Here is a 21,614-nt window from a genome sequence, read left to right as displayed (position 1 = left end):
TAAGCCTATACGTTCCGGAATCTACTCAACGGTTCTATGTTTTCTAAAAATATATTATTTACAACAAATACAAATACTTTGATTATATACAGCATAACATCTTTAATAGTAATAAAAATATTCTCGACGCACGCGCGCCAGTTACTAGTAATAAAAATATTATATGAAAACGAAAACCAGACATCATCACCTATTCATCTGGACCGATCCTCGTGCTGTCCGAAGTCAAACGGTCCAAATCGAGGCACACCTTTTCTTCTCCCTCCCGTCACCGTCGCACTGCCTCTGCCTGCGTCGCGATCGCGACATGCCCGGCGCCGCCACCCTCAGATCGCGCGTGGCCGTCGCGGCCGCCGCGTGCCTTGCGGTCTTCGCAGCGGTGGCGCTGCTCCACCGCAAGCGCCGCTGGAACCGGGCGCCCTCCTCGTCTCGTCGCCTCGGGGTCGGGGGACGCCCACGCCGCGCTTGCGAGGAGGAGGAGAAGCCGCAGGACCGGTTCAAGCGCGTCCTCGCGGACAACTCCTACTCCCCGTTCAAACACCCGCGCCGCAAGAGTGCTCAGTTGGGAAGTGCAGAAGGCGAGGCACCCCTGCCACCGCCTCAAGGTGCGCGTACTCCTGGAATCCTGCTCCTGCTTGTGAGGATCTCAGCATTGCCATCCTACCCGTATGGTTTTTACTTGTTTTTAGGAATTTCACGGGATCCCTGGTACATTTTCTGTCTGAGGAATTTTATCGAACACCTGAGGGCAAAGGTGCGCCGAGTTTGACTAGGAAATCAGATTCATATTCTGGTACCCTTGCTTGGAGAATTTAAGTCCAGTCGCTGCTTTGTGCATTCATGTAAAACGTTGTTCTACTGAGTGCTTCTGTTAGTTCATATTACTCTAGTGATGCACGTAGTGTAATAATAGCATAGTGTTACAAGCTTTCAGAAGAGATCCAGGCCATGTTCTTAACCAAACAATAGATTATTGCTGGTACCATTTGGAACAGCAATCACTTGTCATGTTCTGGTTCTGGAACTGTAATTCTCAAGTAGCTTTAATATTTGTACTGTAACTGCTGACTATTTTACTCGAGGGAGTCAAGCTGTTATTATGAATTAGTAAAGAGGATGTAGGCCTGGTGCAGTGTGGAGACTCGAGAGAAGTCTCATTGAGTCACTAGGTCCGTTTTAGTAAAGGGATGCAGAGATCTTAAAGGGAATGGTTAAGTAGTTGCTATCATTTTACTCGAGGAAGTCAAGCTGGATGGTTGGTTGCATAAATTTTGCTGTAAGACACATTTTGCATATCTAGCATATATACTATTGATTGTTCATAGGACCATATCCCAAATGGTCCATTCTTTTAATTGTTGTGACATTCCATTTTAATTGATACAGAATTGTCACAAAAAGGTCATCCATTTGAGGAGGAAATCACATCTTTGCTAAAGAACCCCCCTGGTTTTCATAGCTTTATGCTGTGTGACCAGTGCCCAGAAATGAGTGCTACATATAATTGGGTTCATACAGAAACTCAACTGGAACATTTGGCGAGATTATTGGGTGAGGAAAGAGCTTTTGCTGTTGATACAGAGCAACATAGCATTCGATCTTTCCTAGGATATACTGCACTAATGCAGGTAATTTACTGGTAGAGGCACGTGCACCCTCAACATTCAATTCTTTATAAGCTTATTATATTTTAATATAGAATTATTCTGTTTTAGATCTCTACCCAGAATGAAGACTATCTGATAGACACAATAGCACTGCACGATGTGATGGGCATTCTACGACCAGTGTTTGCCAATTCTTCTATCTGTAAGGTAACACATCTTTGTAACTGCTGCCAGTGGTAAGCTGTTTATTTTCATTTTCGATGCTGACTGCAAATTTTAAGCTCTATTACAGTACAAGAAAAGATAGTGTCATGAACTCCAGTTACATGCCATTGGAATGTAGTTGAATTTACTTTGGGATATGCATTAGAGGTATAAACTGTAGGACATACTGATGGCGACATAGTATTTTTCGCTTCATTGTGTTTATATGCCACTCAATTACTCAGCCCAGAATAAAAGATAAACTGTGGGACGTCCTAAATGCACACATTTTTCTGTTGCCTTATGCTGTAGATCTTCCATGGAGCTGACAATGATATTCTTTGGCTTCAAAGGGATTTTCATATTTATGTTGTGAATATGTTTGATACTGCTAAGGTAAGTACTGGTATAATATATCCTTGTTCACACATTTAATCTACTCTACAAATCTGGTAATGTAACATATTTAAAATCATTCGCTTGCTAGACGTTTTTTTGGTGCAACATGCTGTGTGGCATGCATTGCTTAGATTGACATCCTATTTTACAAGGAACAATTCTGTGCAGGTAGTTTAGTTTTTTTTCATTGTAAACTATTTGTAGATCACTTCACATGTATGTGTGTTGTAATTGCTCTATGAAATGAAAGAAACACGGTTAACTGAAAATTAATGTTATTATCTATTTATCTAACAAAAATAAAACAAAAAGCCTAATACCATAGCACTTGAAAATTTGTATTATTAACAAATGAAGGAAAAACCCCAATACTGTACCTAGTTAGCTAAGAATGTCAATCTAGAAAAATACTATCTCGCTCTTTAATTACTTCTATCATGGTTTCTTGGAAACAGGTTGTTCTCGATTGGACTATACTACTATGTGGTATTGATTGCTTCAGTATTAGGTTCTAGATTATATGATTTGTTTAGTCCAAGTTCAGGGAAATGATTTGGTGGTGTGGTTTCTCGTGACTCCTTTTTTGCCCATATTTTAAAATCGATATAATAGATTTCAGTCAGATAATATATTATACTTTCTACAACTGAGACATGGAAATTTCAACGTCATAACTGCAACTTGAATAGCTTTGTGAATGAACCTTTCATGTGGTGGAATGCCGCTGCAGTTAAGAATCAGAAGTTTAGAACTTTTATATCATTAGAACATCTTTGCTCACCTTATAATCGCATGCTGCAATCATGCTTAGTTGTTTACAAATATTTTGTTTTTTGAACAATTTTATTTCTTGCCCCCCTCATTTTTTGAGAAGTTTGTGTAACACGTCTTCTTTTCATTTCTAAATTCACATCCTTAGCTTGTTTTTCCTATGCTATGAATGTATGCAACTTTTCTTAATTGCGCCTTACAACTGATTTTTTTTCCAGGCATGTGAAATTCTATTGAAACCACAAAAATCACTGGCATATTTGCTTGAAGTATATTGTGAAGTGACCACCGACAAGACAATGCAGGTAGGTAATCAATTAGTATCAGCTTAAAAGTACTGAGCTCAATAAAGCCACTCATTTGTTCAACACCCGTTGGTCTTATACACTGATACATCCATGAGAGCATGGAAAATATGAGACAGAATGCTTTAAAAACTGTATCAGTTACTAAGGAGTACACTATTTATTATGCTTTCACATGGTAAATTACAAAAAACAAAGAAACAGATTGTGGGTCTATTTGTGTCACACCCAGTTCTAGAAGGCAAACTGAATGCGAACCATGTACGTGCCAGGATTAGAACTCACATACACAACGATTACATAAATGACTCATCATAGCACAATGTTTCGAACAATAATAAAGTGTAAGCAATAATGTTACAGACTAGAGTCATTTACATCATTTATATCAAAGTGTACATAATAGAAACGTACCCAACTTAAATAAACCCAACACAGATAGCTGACTGGGGAGGTCGATAGCCTAATTCTCGAACTCATCGAAGTCCTGGAACTCCTGGAGATCCGTCTTGGCGCCTTATTCTTCTTTACCTGAGCGTATGTTGCATCCAAGGCAACCTGTTGTTTTGTGAAAGCAATGGTGAGTACACATCAACGTACTCAGCAAATGTCCCATTTGGCTGAAGTGGACTAGCTTTATATGGAGTTAGGCTCAAAGCAGTTTGCTTTTACTGTGTCAAGTTTTATTCATTAATATAAGCCAAGTTTTATCATGAACCCCAAGTTATTATCCCCAAGAGTACCTCCTCACAGAGGAAATACCAGGATCCATAGTTAGAACCATCATTAAAAGAGCCATCATCATCAATTGTAACCATTGTATCTCAGATCATTTGTAACTCTAATCAAAGAGGATCCCAAGGCCGCTCTTAACTGGGAGCACGACTAATGTATCAGTTTCATTCCTCTGCAGAGATCACACACTTTACCCATGAGTCGTGATCCCTTTTGCCTTGGGTTGTCCAGACCCTTAAACACTACCAAGGTGAGTCGGCAATGTTTCACTACGTAGCCTTTATAAAGATTTACTAGAGGTTATATCCGTCTGTTAGGATTCTACGGGTTTGATAAACACAGTACTCCTCGCTGGTGGTGACTAATAAAAAAGCCAAATGAAAGAACCTCGACACCCAGCGTCAGCAGAGACAGTACTGTGCCGCAGACCCCATTGACGACACGATGGCGAAGCAACTACACCTCTAGCTCCTCTAATTAATTAGCTAAGGGTGTCCCATACCACTGTCATGGTTACACAATTTTCCCGGGTGGTCTCTCAACGAACAGGTCCTTACGGAGAGATACTTGGGAAACATCCCGAGCCTCCTTTAGTGCCACAAGTTCATCATCATAACCAGAATGAAATCATCGTATCTTAAAGTAATTCTCATCATATTCATTTATATACAATAGGGAGATAGAGTTATAATATTAAAAGAGTCCTATCTAACAATAGACACGGGGGCAGTGCTATGGCTCGACGAGGCGACGTGGCAGTAGCCAAGTGGAATGCGCTTAATTGGTTGACCGAGAAGCGACACAGGAAGGCATCCCCTTGGCATCGTCTGCCCAACCAGGACACACAATCAAAGATGTATATGATGGTGTAGTCGATGCCGGAGTAGTATGTGCGAGATCAATAGGCGGTGGGTGACTCAATCCTGATTAGTGGGCGACTCAATCCTAATCAATGATTGGGCAACCCAAAGATGATACAACATCATCTCGTGTAGGAGCTCTAGGTGCATGTAGCAAAGCCGTCATCATCCTCTTATCTCTTCCCATTGCCAGAGTAGTATGTGCAAGGTCAACGGGCGGTGGACGACTTAATCTTGATTAGTGATCGGGCAAACAAAAAAGGATACAACATCTCGTGTAGGAGCCTTGGTGCGCATAACAAAGCCCCATCATCATCTTATCTCTTCCCATCCAGCATGGTCAAACTAGTGAGAGGGAGAGAAAGAGCAGAGAAGTGAGCGACGCTTGATTCAGACTTATGGGAGACCATTCGAGACGAGCAGGGCATGAAGGGGTAGGGACCAGAAGTCACTGCCGCTTCCGGCCAGCACCGTGGCCGCTGCAAGCGAGAGTGAGGTGGCCCCTAATTGTCGCCTTAGACGCCAGTGGGTGAGCTTGGTCGGTCGCAGCTGACTGCTAGCAGGAGGCACGCAAGTTGGGGGCAAATCTAGCAGGTTGATCATGGGCCATCGTTTTAGTTGCCAGCGGATAGACCTGGCCGTCCATCGCCTGACCTCGCCTCGCCCCCCTCGTTAGTCGCCGCAAGCCGCATGGGTGTGTACGTCTAGTCGCTCCTAGAAGCATCCAACCGCTGCTTGGCCCCTCTCTCTAGCAGGTGGGTGGGTGGCTTAGGGTAGCCCGTCACAGGGCTGCTCTAGCGGGCGAGGCAAGGCCTGATAGGAAGGGGTTGTGGAATGGCCAAGCATGGGGCACTGCCAGCATGAGGGGCGATGCGTGATGTCATTGGGGCTTGATGGAGGGGCAAGGCACAACCCGACGACGAGAAGATTGATGCAGAGGATATCCAGTCGATGGACGACAATACCTAGGCGAGATCTATCACGATCTAGTGAACGACAATGGCAGCCAGATTGATAGGATCGAGTGCCTAAACGGTGGCGTGCCCCTAGCAGAGATTGATCTCTCCTAGGGGCGCACGTTTGCGGAAGCTAGCGGTGGCTAGGTTTATGATCTAAACCTGGACTCGTGATACCATGAAGAAAAATAGGATTGATGTGATCAGATGGATGTATTGCGTTGAGACCATGGATAGTTTATATAGAGTAGTCTTGGTAGGCAAAGCAACCCACAGATACATATGGCAGTCTATGATACACAATATCTAGACTATCAAATATACTCTAATAGGTAGTCACATCCTTAAATCATGCGGAGTCATTACTGAACATTTATGAATGCATAGGTCCCATGCCGTTTTAGTCAACTAAATTCAGACAAAGGTAAATCATGTCATCACCTTTGATTTTTTTTTGATTGAGCAAACTCTAAGTCCCTTTAAAAAGGATATTTTCATGAATTTGCTTGCTTTTGAGCATTATGTTTGGTGTTGAATACATGGCATGCTTATGAAAATGATAACCAAGTGCATACATGCTGTAATGCATATTTCTTTTGGCATTCAAACCAGTTTGTTTGAAACTTAAAAATTCCAATGTCAATTGCGGAATTGCCTGATATCCATTCTCATTTTGTTTCTCCCTAACTTGATCTCAGCGTGAAGATTGGAGACTGCGTCCTCTGACTCCAGAAATGATCGAGTATGCACGCACTGATGCTCACTATCTGTTATACATTGCAAATTGTTTGGCATCAGAGCTCCATGCAAAAGCCTGTGGTATGTTCTAAGTGCTGTATCAACTTTTCCTTTCCTATTGTTTGCTTTTTTTTGTTCATTGGTTCAGTACCCTCAGCCCCTCACAGATATCTAATATATTTGAATTTGCTTCTTGAGTTTACAAGTCATAGTTCTATTAAGTTTAAAAACTAAATTCACATGGTCTGAAGAGCAAAATTTCTTAGATTGTTGATTCTTGAATAGAATGATGTTTCTGTTTGTCATTCTTTTTTGCATGTGGAGGACACTAGCAGCTCTGATACATTTCTTGTTAGTACTGGGGTTCAGAAATATGAAATGCACTATTCCTGGAAATGATGAGTCTTTTGCACAGATTACATTTTTTGACCATGATGGGAAATATTTGGTAAACTGTGAATAATCAATCAAAATCAGGAAGTATTTATTGTTCTATCAATGGAAAAAGAACTTTTGAGTCGTACACTGTGGAGCTATGTAAGCTGGGAGTATTTTATTAACAAACTTATGCAATCCTATTTACGTGCAGAAAATTAGATTGCTACTTAATTCTTCTTATTAATATTGAGTGTCAAAAAACTTCTTTCACAATGTCAGCATAAGCTTTCGAACGGTAAGCAGAATGTGTCATCTCTATATATTCCCGATGTGTAGTTAAAAAATGGAAGTAGTATTAAGGGGGCTGTAGAAAGATAGATGGGAAACGCACACACCCTTAGGTGTGTGTGGGGGGGTTGACCATATATATAGGGCCAATATGGCTTGGAGTACAAGGCAAGTCAATATGGCTTGGAGTACAAGCCTACAAGGCTAATGCAAATCTAAAAGATGTGCCTAGATATAGTCCTATACAACCCACCCGCATACAGTCGCAGCCGGAGAATCACGAACGTAGAGAGTAGAGACTAGATCGAAATTAGTAAATAACTAAACAAGCAACTCCTTGGTCATGATGTCAGCGAACTGGTGAGAGGACAACACGTGGAACACCTGAACTTGGCCCAAGGCGACCTCGCAGACAAAGTGTATGTCAATCTCAATATGCTTCATGTGACAATGATGCATTGGATTGGCTGTCATATATACAATACTCACATGATCACAATACACAATGGTCGCTGAAGAAACAGAGGTGTGAAGTTCCTGTAGCAGTTGTCGTAACCAAGCAACACTTGGCAATGGCATGGACGATGTCACAGTACTCTGTCTCGGCACTGGAGCGGCAGACAACCGTCTGACGTTTTGAGAATCAAGAGACAAGATTATCGCCAACGTAGACACATTAATCGGAGGTAGAATGTCGGGAATCAGGACAATTAGCCTAGTTCGCATTTGTGTAAGCAATCAAGGTATGAACCGGGCTAGTACCCATGTGAAGGCTGTAGGACAGCGTGCCCTTGACATACTGAATGATACGTTTGATCAACGCGGGATGGGGCTCACAAGGATCATGCATAAACAGACGAACTGTTGTACAACATACACCAAGTTGGGAAGAGTGAGCGTAAGATATTGCAAAGCGTTGATGAGGTTTCGATACTTGGTCAGATTAGCAATAGGCGCGTCGTTGGTGGAAGAGAGCTTGGCATGAGTGTCAACAAGAGTTGATGTGGAGTGACCCTTGACCATGCCCGCCCACTGCAGGACGTCAATGTCACACTGCCGCTGAGAGAGGAAGAGGCTGTCAACGGAGCACGTGACAGAGATGACGGGGAAGTGGTGAAGAGTGCCTAGGTCCGTCATGGCGAACTCGGTGCGGAGACGTGGTGAAGTGCTGCACCAACTGCGTCGAGGATGCAATGAAGATTATGTAGTCAACATAGAGAAGCAGGCAGGCAACACAATCTCTATCTTTGCAAACAAATAGGGATGTGTCGGAGGCCGAAATGACAAACCCAAGGTGGTGTATGTATGTGGAAAAGCGTCGTTACCACAGCCGAGGAGCCTGCTTCAGACCATAGAGGGTTTACTGCATTATACAAACATGATTAGGAGCAGAGGGGTCAACGAGGTGGCCATGAAGGAACACATTCTTGACGTCCAGTTGATGGATGGGGCCAAACACGAGAGGCGACAGTGCTGAGGACGACATGAATGATGACAGGTTTGACCATCGGGTTGAACTATTGAAGGTTTCATCATAGTCGACGTTGTGCTGCTGTAAAAGGTCTCAGATCATCTAGCTTGCCTTGTCCCTTGTGGCAGGCAAGCTTACTATTCGAGTAGAACTTGTGCTTGACGGTCCTTTTGCCCGTAACTACATTGGCGCTAGGAGGCTAAGGGACGAGGCACCACATATCGTTGTTGATAAGCACCCGATACTCATCAGTCATAGCAACCTGCCAATGTGGGTTTGCGAGCGTGCTGCTGTAGTTTGATGGCACCGAGAGACTGAAGATTTTGTAGCACTAAAGTTGTAGACAGATGGATTGAGGGAGCTTGTCATGGACCTAGTGATGCACCACAAAGATGCCGGAGACGGGGCACCCTGCCGGGTGAAGTAGCTCGGTGCCACTGGGGTGACAGACTGACGGGTGAAGTAGCTCGATGCCGAGCAGGTAGCGGCCCTTGGATGTGGGCCGACCGAGGCCGACACATGTAGACCGAACTGAACCGCCAGATGGAGGGATTAATGGAGTAGGGCGGGAGGTGTTTGTAGACCCACCCAGACTGGCTAGCAGCAGGGGCCGGTGCAATACCAGGTGCTGGCGCAGGGGCTGATGCAGCAGGGATGGCTGGAGTAGCAGCAAGGGAGGACGACAAGTCAAGGGAGGGACTGCTGGCGCGGTCAGCAACATGTGACCCACCCGAAGGACCTGTAGGGGAGCGCAGGTTCTCAAAGTCGATGGAGGATGGAGCGCCCACGGAAGGGAGCGATTTCTCAACGCTTAGAGGACAGAGTGACCAAAATCGAGACGATGAGGGGAGTTGCAACTACATTAGTAACAAGAAATTTGAAAGAGCGCGGTGATGGGGGAGAGGAGGCCACGAAGGGGAAGACCTGTTCGTGAAAGAAGACATGGCAGGAGATGATGACACATTGAGTGGCAAAGTCGAGGATGTTGTATCCTTGTGAGATGAGGGATTGCTGATGAAGGCACAACTTTGGATGAGAGAGGTTAGAAAAGTACATGCAACCAAAAACTCTAAGATGGGTGAGGTCTAATTGTGTGCCATGGAGAATTCGAAAGGCATGTGATTATCGATGGTAGAGGAGGGGTGCTATTGAGGAGGTAGGTGGCGGTTGCTAGGGCCTTGGCCCAATAAGCGAGTGACTTGGAGGTGTAAGTGTAATAAACCCCAATTGAGGGTTTTGGTGATTAAATGACAAAACAAATAAGGTTTCTAACAAAGTTTGCTCCTAGTGTATATTCAGTTTCTATAAAGATAAAAAGAGTAACAACTTTATTTGAGAAAGGAAAAAGGAAGTATCAAGGACAAAGGAAATACATCATGTGGTGCCTTGAAAAGATTCCGTGCGACGACCGTGCAAAACTTTCTATATTTCTTGAGTCGCAGGATTTATTTCTTAGTAGTTTTCGCACAGGTAATGGTGTTTACTATTTCTCAAGCCTCTAAATTCAAAAGCTATTTTGAAAACCAAATTCTTTGCACACTTTGTGGGTTCGACTGAAGTGAGGTTTGAGAGACGGAGATCCTTCCTGTTGAAAGGCAGCTGAACTTTCCTTCAGAAAAGTTCAACTTGACTTCAGCTGAGTTGAACTTGTCTTTTGGACAGTTCAACTTAACTTGAGCTGAGTTGAGTTTTTCTCCAGGACAGCTCAACTTGACTCAGTTGTGAAACTCTCTGGTCAAAACCAGTTGAACCTGCCTTAGGGCCAGTTCAACTTGGGTTTTCTGTCCGAACCTCTCTGGTCAAAACCAGTTGAACTGGCCCTAGGGGCGGTTCAACCGGTGTCAGGGTCAGCTGACCAATCTGACTGGCAGACTGACTTTCAGTTTGACCGCAAGAAGGTTGAACCAGCCCTAGGGGCGGTTCAACCGGTCCTGGAACTTTGACCATAGTCAAACTACCCCGATTTGAACTAGGTTTTGCTCTGGTTAAAACTAGTTCAACTGGGGGTTGGGGGGCGGTTCAACCGGCCCCGCGCAGAAAAGTTTAGCCCAACAACTCTTTTTGAGGAGACTCTATAAATACCCCCACATACCTCTCCTCATTTACCCTGGTCACCTCCTACACTTATTGGTCACCTAACTTGAGACAAAGCACTCCTCTCTCTCTCTCACCCAATCTCACTCTCAATCGATTGATTGAAGGAGCCCATGGTGTGAGGTTTGTGCTTGTGATTTTCGGATTTGGTTCTCCTCTCCACTCTCTTTCTCATCTCTTGAGATTGTTGCAAACACCTCTTATGGAAACTTATTGTTCTTGGAACCCTCGAGTTCCTTGACGGATTGAGGTTGCCTGGAGTCTCCAAACTTGTGGACGACCCCAAAAGTTTGTACACCCGCTCTTGTGAGTCGATTGTTGGAGTGAAGGTTGTCTGCCCCCTCGATCAGTTTTCTTTAACATCAATTGGACAAGTTATATCGCAGATTCATGGAGCGGAGGGTACTTCGACTAGTATCGGGTTCAAGGTCTTCGTCCAAAACCGTCGATGGCATAAAAGCGAAGGGTTGTACCGTTTAAAACCGGGGCTCCTCATGGTTTCGCGAAGGCAACCCCGCCAGCTCGAACAGTTCCGTGCGATAGTATCGGCAAGATCGAAGACCTGACACCTTAGAGCGAAGGGTGCCACGCGCGGGCGAGGACCGCGTCGCCCAACGACGGGGCCCAGCCACGTTCTACTGTCGTTTGGGCCATTTGTAAGCCCCTCTTGGGGGTAGGGTTTGCGGTGTATATGATCAGGCTGTACTTAACATCGCTGTAACGACCCCGTAAAGGGGGATATTTTGGAGCTGTAGCAGGTAACCGAGGGCATAACTGTACTTAGGAGGGCACACTCACCTACCCGGTTACCTATAAATACTCCCGCACTGTACATTGATGGGACATGCTAAACAAGACGCTACAGTTCCCTGCTTACTGTTTTGTTGAGCACCAGAGTACCCTCTTTCTCGAGTGCTTGGGCCCGCTTGACCACGTGTCAGTTGATACCAACACTGATTTGAGCAAAGATTTGCCTTGAACTTTGTGGTCGGGTTGTGCAGGATTAGGGTTGGAAAAGACCCGACCTTTGTGGGCTCCCCAACAGAGAGTAGGGCACCTTTGTGGTGTGGCCGAACTTCAGGATAAATCTTTTGTCTTGTGTTCTTGCTTGGATTCGTGGTTGTGTTTCATAGTTGGCAAGAAGTGCATAGAGAGTTGTTCTTCGTGTGGATCTCGTGATTGATTCACTCTTGTATTTCTCACCATCCACACTTAGTTTATCCACTGCGTTCCCTTTCTAAAGGAATCTCATTGTATTTCCGTGTAGTTCGAAGCCTATATTTACTTTAGCAGTTGGACTGGTTCAAAGTGGTTCAACTCGCCTCTATAGCAGTTGAAGCGGCCTGCACCAGTCCAACTGCTGATTTGACATCATTTCGAAGTTTGTGGTGATAATTTTCAGGTTTAGCCAATTCACCCCACTCTAGGCTACTTTCAATTGGTATCGGAGCTTCGTGCCTCGTTTTTACCGCCTAACCGCGTGAGGAAACGATCATGTCAACTTCAAGGAACAATGTGGATCCCGAGGAGATCCTAACCACATCTATCGGCGAGGAAATGGATCCAAAGATCCTTGACCTCGCCATGAAGATTGCCGAGCGGATGTTCCTTAAGATGAAAGAGGAAGATGCGAAGAAGAAAGCCGAAGAAGAAGAATCGAGAAGAAAGACCGAGGAAGACAAAGGAAAGGGCAAGATGGAGTTCAACGACGACTTGGTTGAGCTTTTGGTGTCTAAGTTGATGAGGAAGGTAAGTCTTAACACCGAAGAGTAATCCACCAAAAGCTAAGATACCGAATTCAACCGAGTTCAATTTGATTATTCTCGTAATTTTGTATCCAACTTCTCTTCGGCGCCCCTCGGAAAGCTTCCAACTCTTATTGAGTTAAACTATGACGAGTGTGCCGACAAGATGAAGTCGCATTTAATCGGTGTGCATCCAAGTCTTTGGTAGATTGTCAACATAGGTATGAACAAGCCTGCTCAAGGAGAAGAGATAACACCAGAGATGATGCAAGAAGTGAATCGCAATGCTCAAGCCGTGAGCATAATCAAGGGAAGCCTAAGTCCGAAAGAGTAACGAAAAGTCCAAGGGAAGAGAGGACGCTCATGACATTTGGAACATCCTCAAAATGTCACATGAAGGAGACCCTAAGGCCAAGAGACATAGGATTGAGTCCTTAGAGAGTGAGCTTGTTAGATATGATTGGATCAAGGGTGAGTCTCTCCAATCACTCTTTGATCGGTTGATGGTATTGGTCAACAAGATAAGAGTTCTAGGAAGTGAGGATTGAAGTGACTCCAAGGTCGCTAGGCTATTCATGAGAGCCTACAAGGAGAAAGACAAAAGTTTGGCAAGAATGATAAGAGGTCGCGACGATTATGAGGAGATGACTTCTTATCAATTATTTGCCAAAATCCAACAACATGAATCTGAGGAAGCTCCAACCAAGACAAGGGACTCTCATCCTTCGGTTGCAAATGATCAAGATAGCACTAAGAAGGGTAAAAATCTCAAGTCCAAGAAAGTGGTTGAAGACTCGAGTGATGATGAAAGGTCAAGGGATGATGACACGACAATGTTCATCAAGACCTTCAAGAAGTTTTTTTGAAAGGATGATAAATTTATAAGTAAAGGAAAAATAGGACATGCTATGAGTGTGGCAAAATCAGTTATTTTATAGCGGACTGTCCAAACAAGAAAGAACAAGAAGGGAAGAAGAATTTCAAGAAGGACAAATTCAAGAAAGGAGAGAAGGGCAAATGATATTTTAAGAAGAATAAGTATGGTCAAGCTCACATTGGTGAATGAAACTCCGATGAGGGTAGTTCTAGCTTGGACGAAAAAGAAGGGGTGACAAACATTGCTGCCTAATCCACCTCGACGTCTCGACTCTTCACCAACCTCTCCGACGATTACTTCATTCCCACTTGTCTCATGGCAAAGGGAGACAAGATATATTTGTTTAATTTAAATTTCATGATAATAATTATGAACATATCATGAAAAGTAAAATGATTAAAAAGTTTGGACTAAATGAGTATAATGTCATCACTAAGCTTATAGAGAAGCTAGAGAAAAGGAAATAAACTCTTGATGCTAGAAAAGACTTGCTCATCCTTGAAAAGGAGAGAAACCTAAAGCTTCAGGTGTTGATAACTAGTAAGGATGAAATGTTGAATGTTTTAATTAAAGAAGTGTCTATAGCCAATATAACTATAGAGGATAAAGAAACTGAACTCTCTTGTGTTAAAGTCTTTATAGTTGGTCTTGCAAATGCCAAAGAGACACTTGAGTCAAGCATATCAAGCTTTAAGGTTCAAAACCAATAACTTCAAGTGCTAATTGACAAGTGCAAGATCTCCACCACCTCAACCTTAGTGGTAGACTCTCATGCTAGTTCTTGCAACACTAGCACATATAAACATTGTTTAAAATATCATGCTGCATGTTGCTTAACTAACCATGCAAGGAAGAATAGTTCAAAGGTTGATGTCAAACAAGTATTGAAAAGACGCTCTAGCAATGATGGGTTAAGTAAGGTTGAGCCTAAGTACAAACCCTTAAGGAAAAACAATGGAAAAAATGGACTTGGGTACAACGCTTATGAGGTGAACCCTAGCATTGAGCATAAGGGGTGGTGATCCCCTAAGTTCATATAAGGTACCACCTTATATGATGCCTTAAGGAGGATCCACTCCTACAAGGGTGAAACAACTCAAAGGAAGGTGAACTTGTGCAACACAAAGGATAAGTTGAAGAATGTTACTTCTACAAATGGAGAGAAGGCTCGAACTCCTATCTCTCACTCTTATCTTTAAGGCAAACTAGTTGTAAAATTTGTTGGTGACTACACTAAAAGAAAAGTCATGAAAACAAGTGTGTGCCTACACTAGTTGTAAAATATGTTGAAGTTCTTGGTTTTGAACCTTAAAGTTTGATATGCTTGACTCAAATGTTTCTTTGACATTTGCAAGACCAACTATAAAGACTTTAGCACAAGAGAGTTCATTTTTTTATCCTCTGTAGTTACTTTGGCTATATACACTTCTTTAGTTAAAGCATTTAACATTTCATTTTTACTAGTTATCAACACTTGAAGCTTTAGCTTTAGGTTTCTCTCCTTTTCATTTTTTTCTTTAGCATCAAAAGTTTCTTTCTTTTTCCCCAGTTTCTCTATAAGCTTAGTGATGACATTATACTTATTTAGTCTAAACTCACTAATCATTTTACTTTTCATGCTATGTTCATCATTATTATCAATTTAATTTATATTAAACAAATATACATTGTCTAACTTTGTCATGAGACAAGTGTGAGTGAAGGAATCATCGGAGAGGTTGGTCAGGAGTCGAGACGTCGAGGTGGATTGAACATCAATGTTTGCCACCCCTTCTTCGTCCGAGCTAGAACTATCCTCATATGAATTTAATTACTCACCAAGCTTGACCATACTTCTTGAAATATCCTTTGCCCTGTTTTCCTTTCTTGAATTTGTCCTTCTTGTTCTTTCTTGCTTGAGCAGTCCACTATAAAATGACCGGTTTGGCCACACTCATACGATGCCCTCTTCTTTACTTTTCTTCTAAACTTATCATTCTTTCGAACGAACTTCTTAAAGGTATTGATGAACATTGTCGTGTCTTCATCGCTTAAACTTTCATCATTACTCGAGTTTTCGAACACTTTCTTGGACTTGATATCTTTACCCTTCTTAGTGCTATCTTGATCATTTGCAACCAAGGCATGAGAGTGAGAGCACCTAGAGGGGGAGGGTGTGAATAGGTGATCCTGTAAAAATCAACACTAAATAGCACAAACTTGGATTATGAAGTGTTAGTGAAATCAAAACCATGGTGCTATGTCTAGAGAGAAGGAGACGACTTCTTCACTTAATTGCTCTTTACAAAGTGAGTATTAAACTTAGAGCAATTATCAAGTGAGTGGAAGATCGCACAAGAATAACAACAGGTGACACAACGATTTTTATCCCGTGGTTCGGCCAAGTAGAACACTTGCCTACTTCCACGTTGTGGCGTCCCAATGGACGAGGGTTACACTCAACCCCTTTCAAGCGATACAATGATCTACTTGAATACCACGATTTTCTTCCTTATAGTTGATGTTTCCCTTGTGAGGAATCTCCACAAGTTGGAGCCTCTCACCCTTACAAAATTAATCACAATGAAAACCACAGGAGTAAGGGAGGGAAGGAATCACACGCAAGAGCTAGAGTCGCAGCAATGGCACGCACACAAAACACAGCGCAACAAGTCTACAACTCAACAAGTGCTCAAATCTTAGTCACAGTGATTCGGATGCGTGTTTGTGGAGTCTAGGCGTCTTAGGATGTTCAATGGAGGCTTGGTGTTGTGCTCCATGCGCCTACCCCCCTTTTATAGTCCCAAGGCAGCTAGTAGCCGTTGGATCTCCATTTGGTAGGCAATTCTTGCCTTCTGTCGGTTGGCGCACCGGACAGTCGGTGCATCACCGGACATGAACAGTGCCTGATTTCTTTCCTTCTCTGGCGAAGCCGACCGTTGAGCCCTCGGTCCCCTTGGCACACCGGACATTGTCCGGTGCACACTGGTCAGTCCGGTGCGGCCTAGTGACCGTTGGCTCTGGCCACGTGTCGCCCGCTGATCGCGTTGCCGACCATTGGCGCGGGCGCTATTGGCTCATCGGACAGTTCGGTGCACCACTGGACAGTCCGATGAATTTTAGCCGCAGCACCCTCTGCAATTTCCGAGAGTAGCGAGTTCATCGTTGAGCCAGCCTGGGCACCGGACACTGTACGGTGCACACCGGACAGTCCGGTGCACTGAAGGCTGGTGCAAGTCTGGCTGGACTTAGCCAAACTTCTCCAATCTAATCTCATTTGATTTGACAAGGTTCCTAGCACTTAGAGGAATATGTTAGTACCAAAAACAATTCACTAAGGCTAGAGTCATACCTTGATTCTTGATTTGCATCTCTTCAACACTTAGTACACATCACCTTAAACACAATATGTATTGGGCATCTAATCACCAAAACATTTATAGAAATTGTCCAAGGGCACATTTCCCTTTTAAAGAGTCCCTTGTCTTGGTTGGAGCTTCCTCAGATTGTGCTATCTTGATCTTAGTGCTATTTTGATTATGCGGCTTAAGCATTGCGATGCATTTTTTTGCATAATCTCTGGTGTCATCTCTTCTCCTTGAGAAGCCTTGTTCAAACTTATGTTGATAATCTCTCAAAGACTTGGATGTGCACCGATTAAATGCTACTTCATCTTGTCGGTCCACTCGTCATACTCAATAAGAGTTGTAAGCTTTACAAGGGGTGCCGAAGAGAAGTTGAGTACAAAATTACGAGAATAATCAAATTGAAATCGGTTGAATTCGGTATCTTTGGTTTTGGTGGATGATTATTCGGTGTTGAGACTTACCTTGCTCATCACCTTGGACACCAAAAGCTCAATCAAGTCGTCGTTGTACTCCATCTTGCCTTTTCCTTTGTCTTCCTCGGTCTTTTTCTCGATTCTTCTTCGGCCTTTTTCTTCGCATCTTACTCTTTCATGTTGAGGAACATTCTTTCGACAATCTTCATGGCTCAAGTCATAAGGCTCAAGATCCTAGCTCAAGTAGTAGGACATGGTCATAAAAAGTGGAGAAGTATTGAAGTCAAGACCTGGAAGGGCCCAAAGAGCTAAGTACACTTTGACTTGTTGAATAGAAAAGAAATGGAGAAGAAAAGGACTTGAAGGGTGATGTCTGGGTGCATCGGACTACAGGGTCGGTCCGGTGTGCGTCGGACCGTCTGCGGGAAACTATATGGTCTCGAGAATTTTGGCTAAAATTCACCGGACCGTGAATAGTACAGGGTCTTGTGGTGCACCGGACCTCAACCAACGGCTAGTTCGTGGGCGCGCTGTTTTGGTTCAACGGCTAGCTGACGTGGCTCGGTCCGGTGGTGCACCGAACCGGTTCAGTGACACGCGCGCACGCCACACGCACCCACGCGCGCACACATAAATGAGTAATAAAATATTAAAAGTATATTGCATGTGTGGTCTAGTTTTGATCACAAAAAACTTATAAACACAAACATGAGATCGGTTCGACGATTAAATCTTTTAATTAAAAGATATAACGAAAAACTATTAAAATAGCTCTCTCGGTTTACGTGATGCTGCATGCAGTGCATGCATATATCCTGCTTGGGGGCTGGCGCCAGTTTTTTTATGGGCCATGCTCGGATGCATCCTGCATGCGGGCTGCGCGCATCATCTTGTATGTGCTCCGGTGCTTCCGCCGACCTGGTGCCAAATAACTATACAATCCTATACAATCTCTATCAGGGACCAAGAAAGGCAGATGTCAGTGATGACCTGAATATTATATTTTCTTGTCAACTTTAACTGCTATCCTGAATATAGTGCTATCCTGTTGCTTAACTGCAGAAATTGATACTTTAACCCTCATAAAATTTGGATAATCCTAAATATTATCTTTTCTTGTCAACATTAAATCACATATTGATATGGTGGTACCCTTGGCCTTCATCATATGTCTCAAGTCTTTGATCATCTGTAATATCTAATCAGATACTTCCAGTGATAAAATCAATTTTTTCTTCGAGGCTAGTCATCGCTCAAATATGGTGTGCATGCAACTGTATTCAAAAGAAATTGAATCCCCTCCTGGAGCTTCCAGTGCAACATCTATTCTCTCACGAAATTTGCAAACTCATGGGTTCGACTCCAAAAAGTCTAGTGAAGTGAAGGTACTTCTTTTCTGTATTCAGTTTTTGATTGTAGAATGTCTTCTGGTTAGCTTGCCAGCCAGCGATTTTGTATTTTCTGTTCCTGAATTTCTAATCTTCTGCATCCACAGGATCTTGTTTGGAAATTTTGTGCATGGAGGGACTTAATGGTCAGTAAAAAACTGTTTTCCTTAGAATAGCTGCATCCCCTTCTGCAAAGTAGATCTTTTTAATTGCTTATTTGTTGTTACCTCCAATCAGCAAAGCTTGATGTTCATACAAGTGAAAGCAGCAGCAAACTAGTTGTGTGCCTTATCACCTTTTGAATCCTGGGTGACCACCAAATGTCACTCAGGCAAGTTGCATAACGTTGGGCACATTGAAGTAAATGCATTTCCAGGATATCATGCATATTTGCAGTTATGTAGTTGTGGTGGGTCTATTCTTCGTTTCTGATATCTCATAATAACTTGGATTTTGGATCATTCCAGGCTCGGATGCATGATGAAAGCTTACGATATGTTCTGCCAGACCAAGCTATAGCTGCCCTTGCCGTTAGTCTTCCAAAGGGCCCAACAGAGGTGTTTGCTGTCATAGCAGAAACTGACCTAAGCATTTCAAGTATGTACCCTTCCTTGTCATCACCGTCACCTCTTGTTGTGGCTCATGTCAAAGAACTCTGTTATCTGCTGGATGACATCACTACCAGCATGGACAGCATCTTTAAAAGTTTACTAGAGAAGTATAAAGATCCAAGTGGATTATGTCGACTATCAGTTTATAATTATAACCTTATAACACACCTAAGTTTGAAGCAAACAAGTATGTTTTCCGTTGCTCCAAGTGGAAAGAAGTTGACAGCACTGCCTAATAAAAAGGTTTCACGGGATTTATTCATTAAAAAGTTTTCCTGCAAGTCCCCGGTATATCACAATTGCAGGATTTATGCTAGTGATGGAAGACTACTTTGCTACTGTGACCGCAAAAAACTGGAATGGTTTGTCTCCTAAATATATGCTCATTAGCTATTTACATGCATGTAGCATGAATGAAGAATTATTTTGGCAAACTGATGAGCTCTTCTATCCCAGGTACATTCAGCGTAATTTGGCGAAATTGATTGAAAATAGTCCTCCAGCAATCATGCTTCTCTTTGAACCTAAAGGTCGTCCAGAGGATGAAGATAACGAGTTCTATATTCAGAGCAAGAAAAATATTTGTGTGGGCTGTGGAGAAAAGAGCCATTATATTAGATACAGAATAATACCGTCATGCTACAGGATGCATTTTCCAGAACATTTAAAGAGCCATCGTTCACATGATATTGTACTTCTTTGTGTAGACTGTCATGAAATAGCTCATTCAGCAGCTGAGAAATACAAGAGGCGAATAGCAGAAGAATTTGGAATACCCCTTTTTGTGCAAAAGATAATGAACTCGGGTGATATAAGTTTGATTACCAACACATCAGTATCTGAAGATAAATTGAATGGAACAGGTGTCTCCCCATTGCAGCTGAGGACTGCTGCCATGGCTCTTCTACGTCATGGATCCACTATGCCATTGAAGAGATGTGAAGAGCTAATGCAGGTGATGACATCCTTTTTGTATTTCTGGCTCAATATGGATTACTTAACAGTTTCTGGAGCTGACATAGTGACATCGACGTATTAACATGTTTGATCCTATCCGTCCATATGCTTCCCTTGTTAAATATGTACTTGCTCTTAGCTATAGGTTGCTGTTATGAACCAGTTCAATTCTTTGCAGATTGTGAAGTCATACTATGGTGGTAGAGATGTGACTCCTGAAGATCTCGAGATGGCATTACTTGTTGGTATGAGCCCTCATGAGCGAAGGCGTCTTGAAAAGAAAAAGGGATATTCGTTTAGAGCTCAGGCTCAAACTATTATTAGAAAGAGCAGCAGCAATACCATCTCAGAAGACAGTGGACATGGATCAGAAAATTGTCATGCCTTATCTGCGCGATTTCCTGAGGTTGGAACTGGTAGTAATGGTCAGCAAGAGTTTGATGAGACAGGGAATCAAAACCAGCTAGAGAATTTAACCCTGAGCCAGGGAAGCTCAAGTTTGCCAGTCAGCATGGAGGACACCACTTCTGATCATGACACTGTGACACTCGAGACCGATACCGAGCAGCAAGCAAGAGGTGCCTGTACTCCTGGAAACAGTCATGACGACAAGGAACAATCCATATGTGACAATTCTAGTCAGGTCATTTCCAAGAATGCTGAGAAGATATCCCTGTTGGGTCATGGGCATCATGGTAAACAAGTTGTGGAACTTTTGTTTTCTAATGGTGGAGAGGAATTTGTTAACCAGTTTTGCCAAAGGTGGAGGCAGATCTTTGTTGAAGCTGTTCACCCCCGTTATTTACCTTCTGGCTGGAATATTAACCACAGGTTGTTTGCCTTTCATATATATCTTCTCTTGTGCGCTATGCATGCTGATTAGTTGCATAATTGCCTGAACTTCCTGGTGCTTAGAATTGGCCAAGCTGTAGCGAATATCGAAGTTATAGCCATGTACCAGTGACCTTAAAAGATCTTTCTATTTGTCGTAATGTCTTTTTGTCCAGATTTCCTTTCATCACCAGATATTTACTGTTATCTGTATGACCTCTTGTGTGGTTCAGTGGACGGCGGGATTTTGGTGACTTCAGTGTCTACAAGCCACCAAGGAAAGATCCTCAATCTGCAACTGCAAGGGATTAGGCTTACGCGGGTGTCATGCTGTCGTTGGTACCCTGAGGTTCAACTTACTTTCCAGAATTGGTTCCATTCCCTTAAACTTGATCTTGTTGTACTTGTTCCATTCCCTTAAACCTGATATTGTTGTACTTGTATGTATCTCAATCTGTGTGTTTGTTCGAGTACCTTGAAATACCAATTTCATCTCCTATGTATTTCTTTGAGATGAACTTTGCATCAGTTTTGTTGAGCCGTTTTTTTATACGTGAGGATTTAGAGTACTAACAATTTAAGTCCAAGAAAAATCAACAGTGAAGTTCAACTCAGCAGATTAAATCTTCAAAGTGCCGT

At 43.0% G+C, this 21,614-nt stretch overlaps 1 protein-coding gene across 1 annotated transcript; it reads left to right on the top strand.

The window, feature by feature from the left end:
- Positions 1-295: 295 nt before the first annotated feature.
- On the top strand, positions 296-21,503 carry LOC103633224 (Polynucleotidyl transferase ribonuclease H fold protein with HRDC domain). The gene is made up of 12 exons (NM_001351852.1): positions 296-605; positions 1,387-1,628; positions 1,716-1,814; positions 2,124-2,207; positions 3,200-3,286; positions 6,536-6,656; positions 18,395-18,573; positions 18,684-18,722; positions 19,044-19,549; positions 19,644-20,142; positions 20,323-20,975; positions 21,209-21,503. Exons 1-12 carry the CDS (start codon positions 308-310, stop codon positions 21,285-21,287), a joined length of 2,886 nt encoding a protein of 961 aa, NP_001338781.1. The 5' UTR covers positions 296-307; the 3' UTR covers positions 21,288-21,503.
- Positions 21,504-21,614: the final 111 nt, after the last annotated feature.

The sequence above is a fragment of the Zea mays genome, chromosome 7 (genome assembly GCF_902167145.1).
Source record: "Zea mays cultivar B73 chromosome 7, Zm-B73-REFERENCE-NAM-5.0, whole genome shotgun sequence".
NCBI lineage: Eukaryota > Viridiplantae > Streptophyta > Magnoliopsida > Poales > Poaceae > Zea > Zea mays.
Note: the sequence above shows the minus strand (reverse complement) of the source record. Positions and strands in the feature narration are given on the sequence as shown.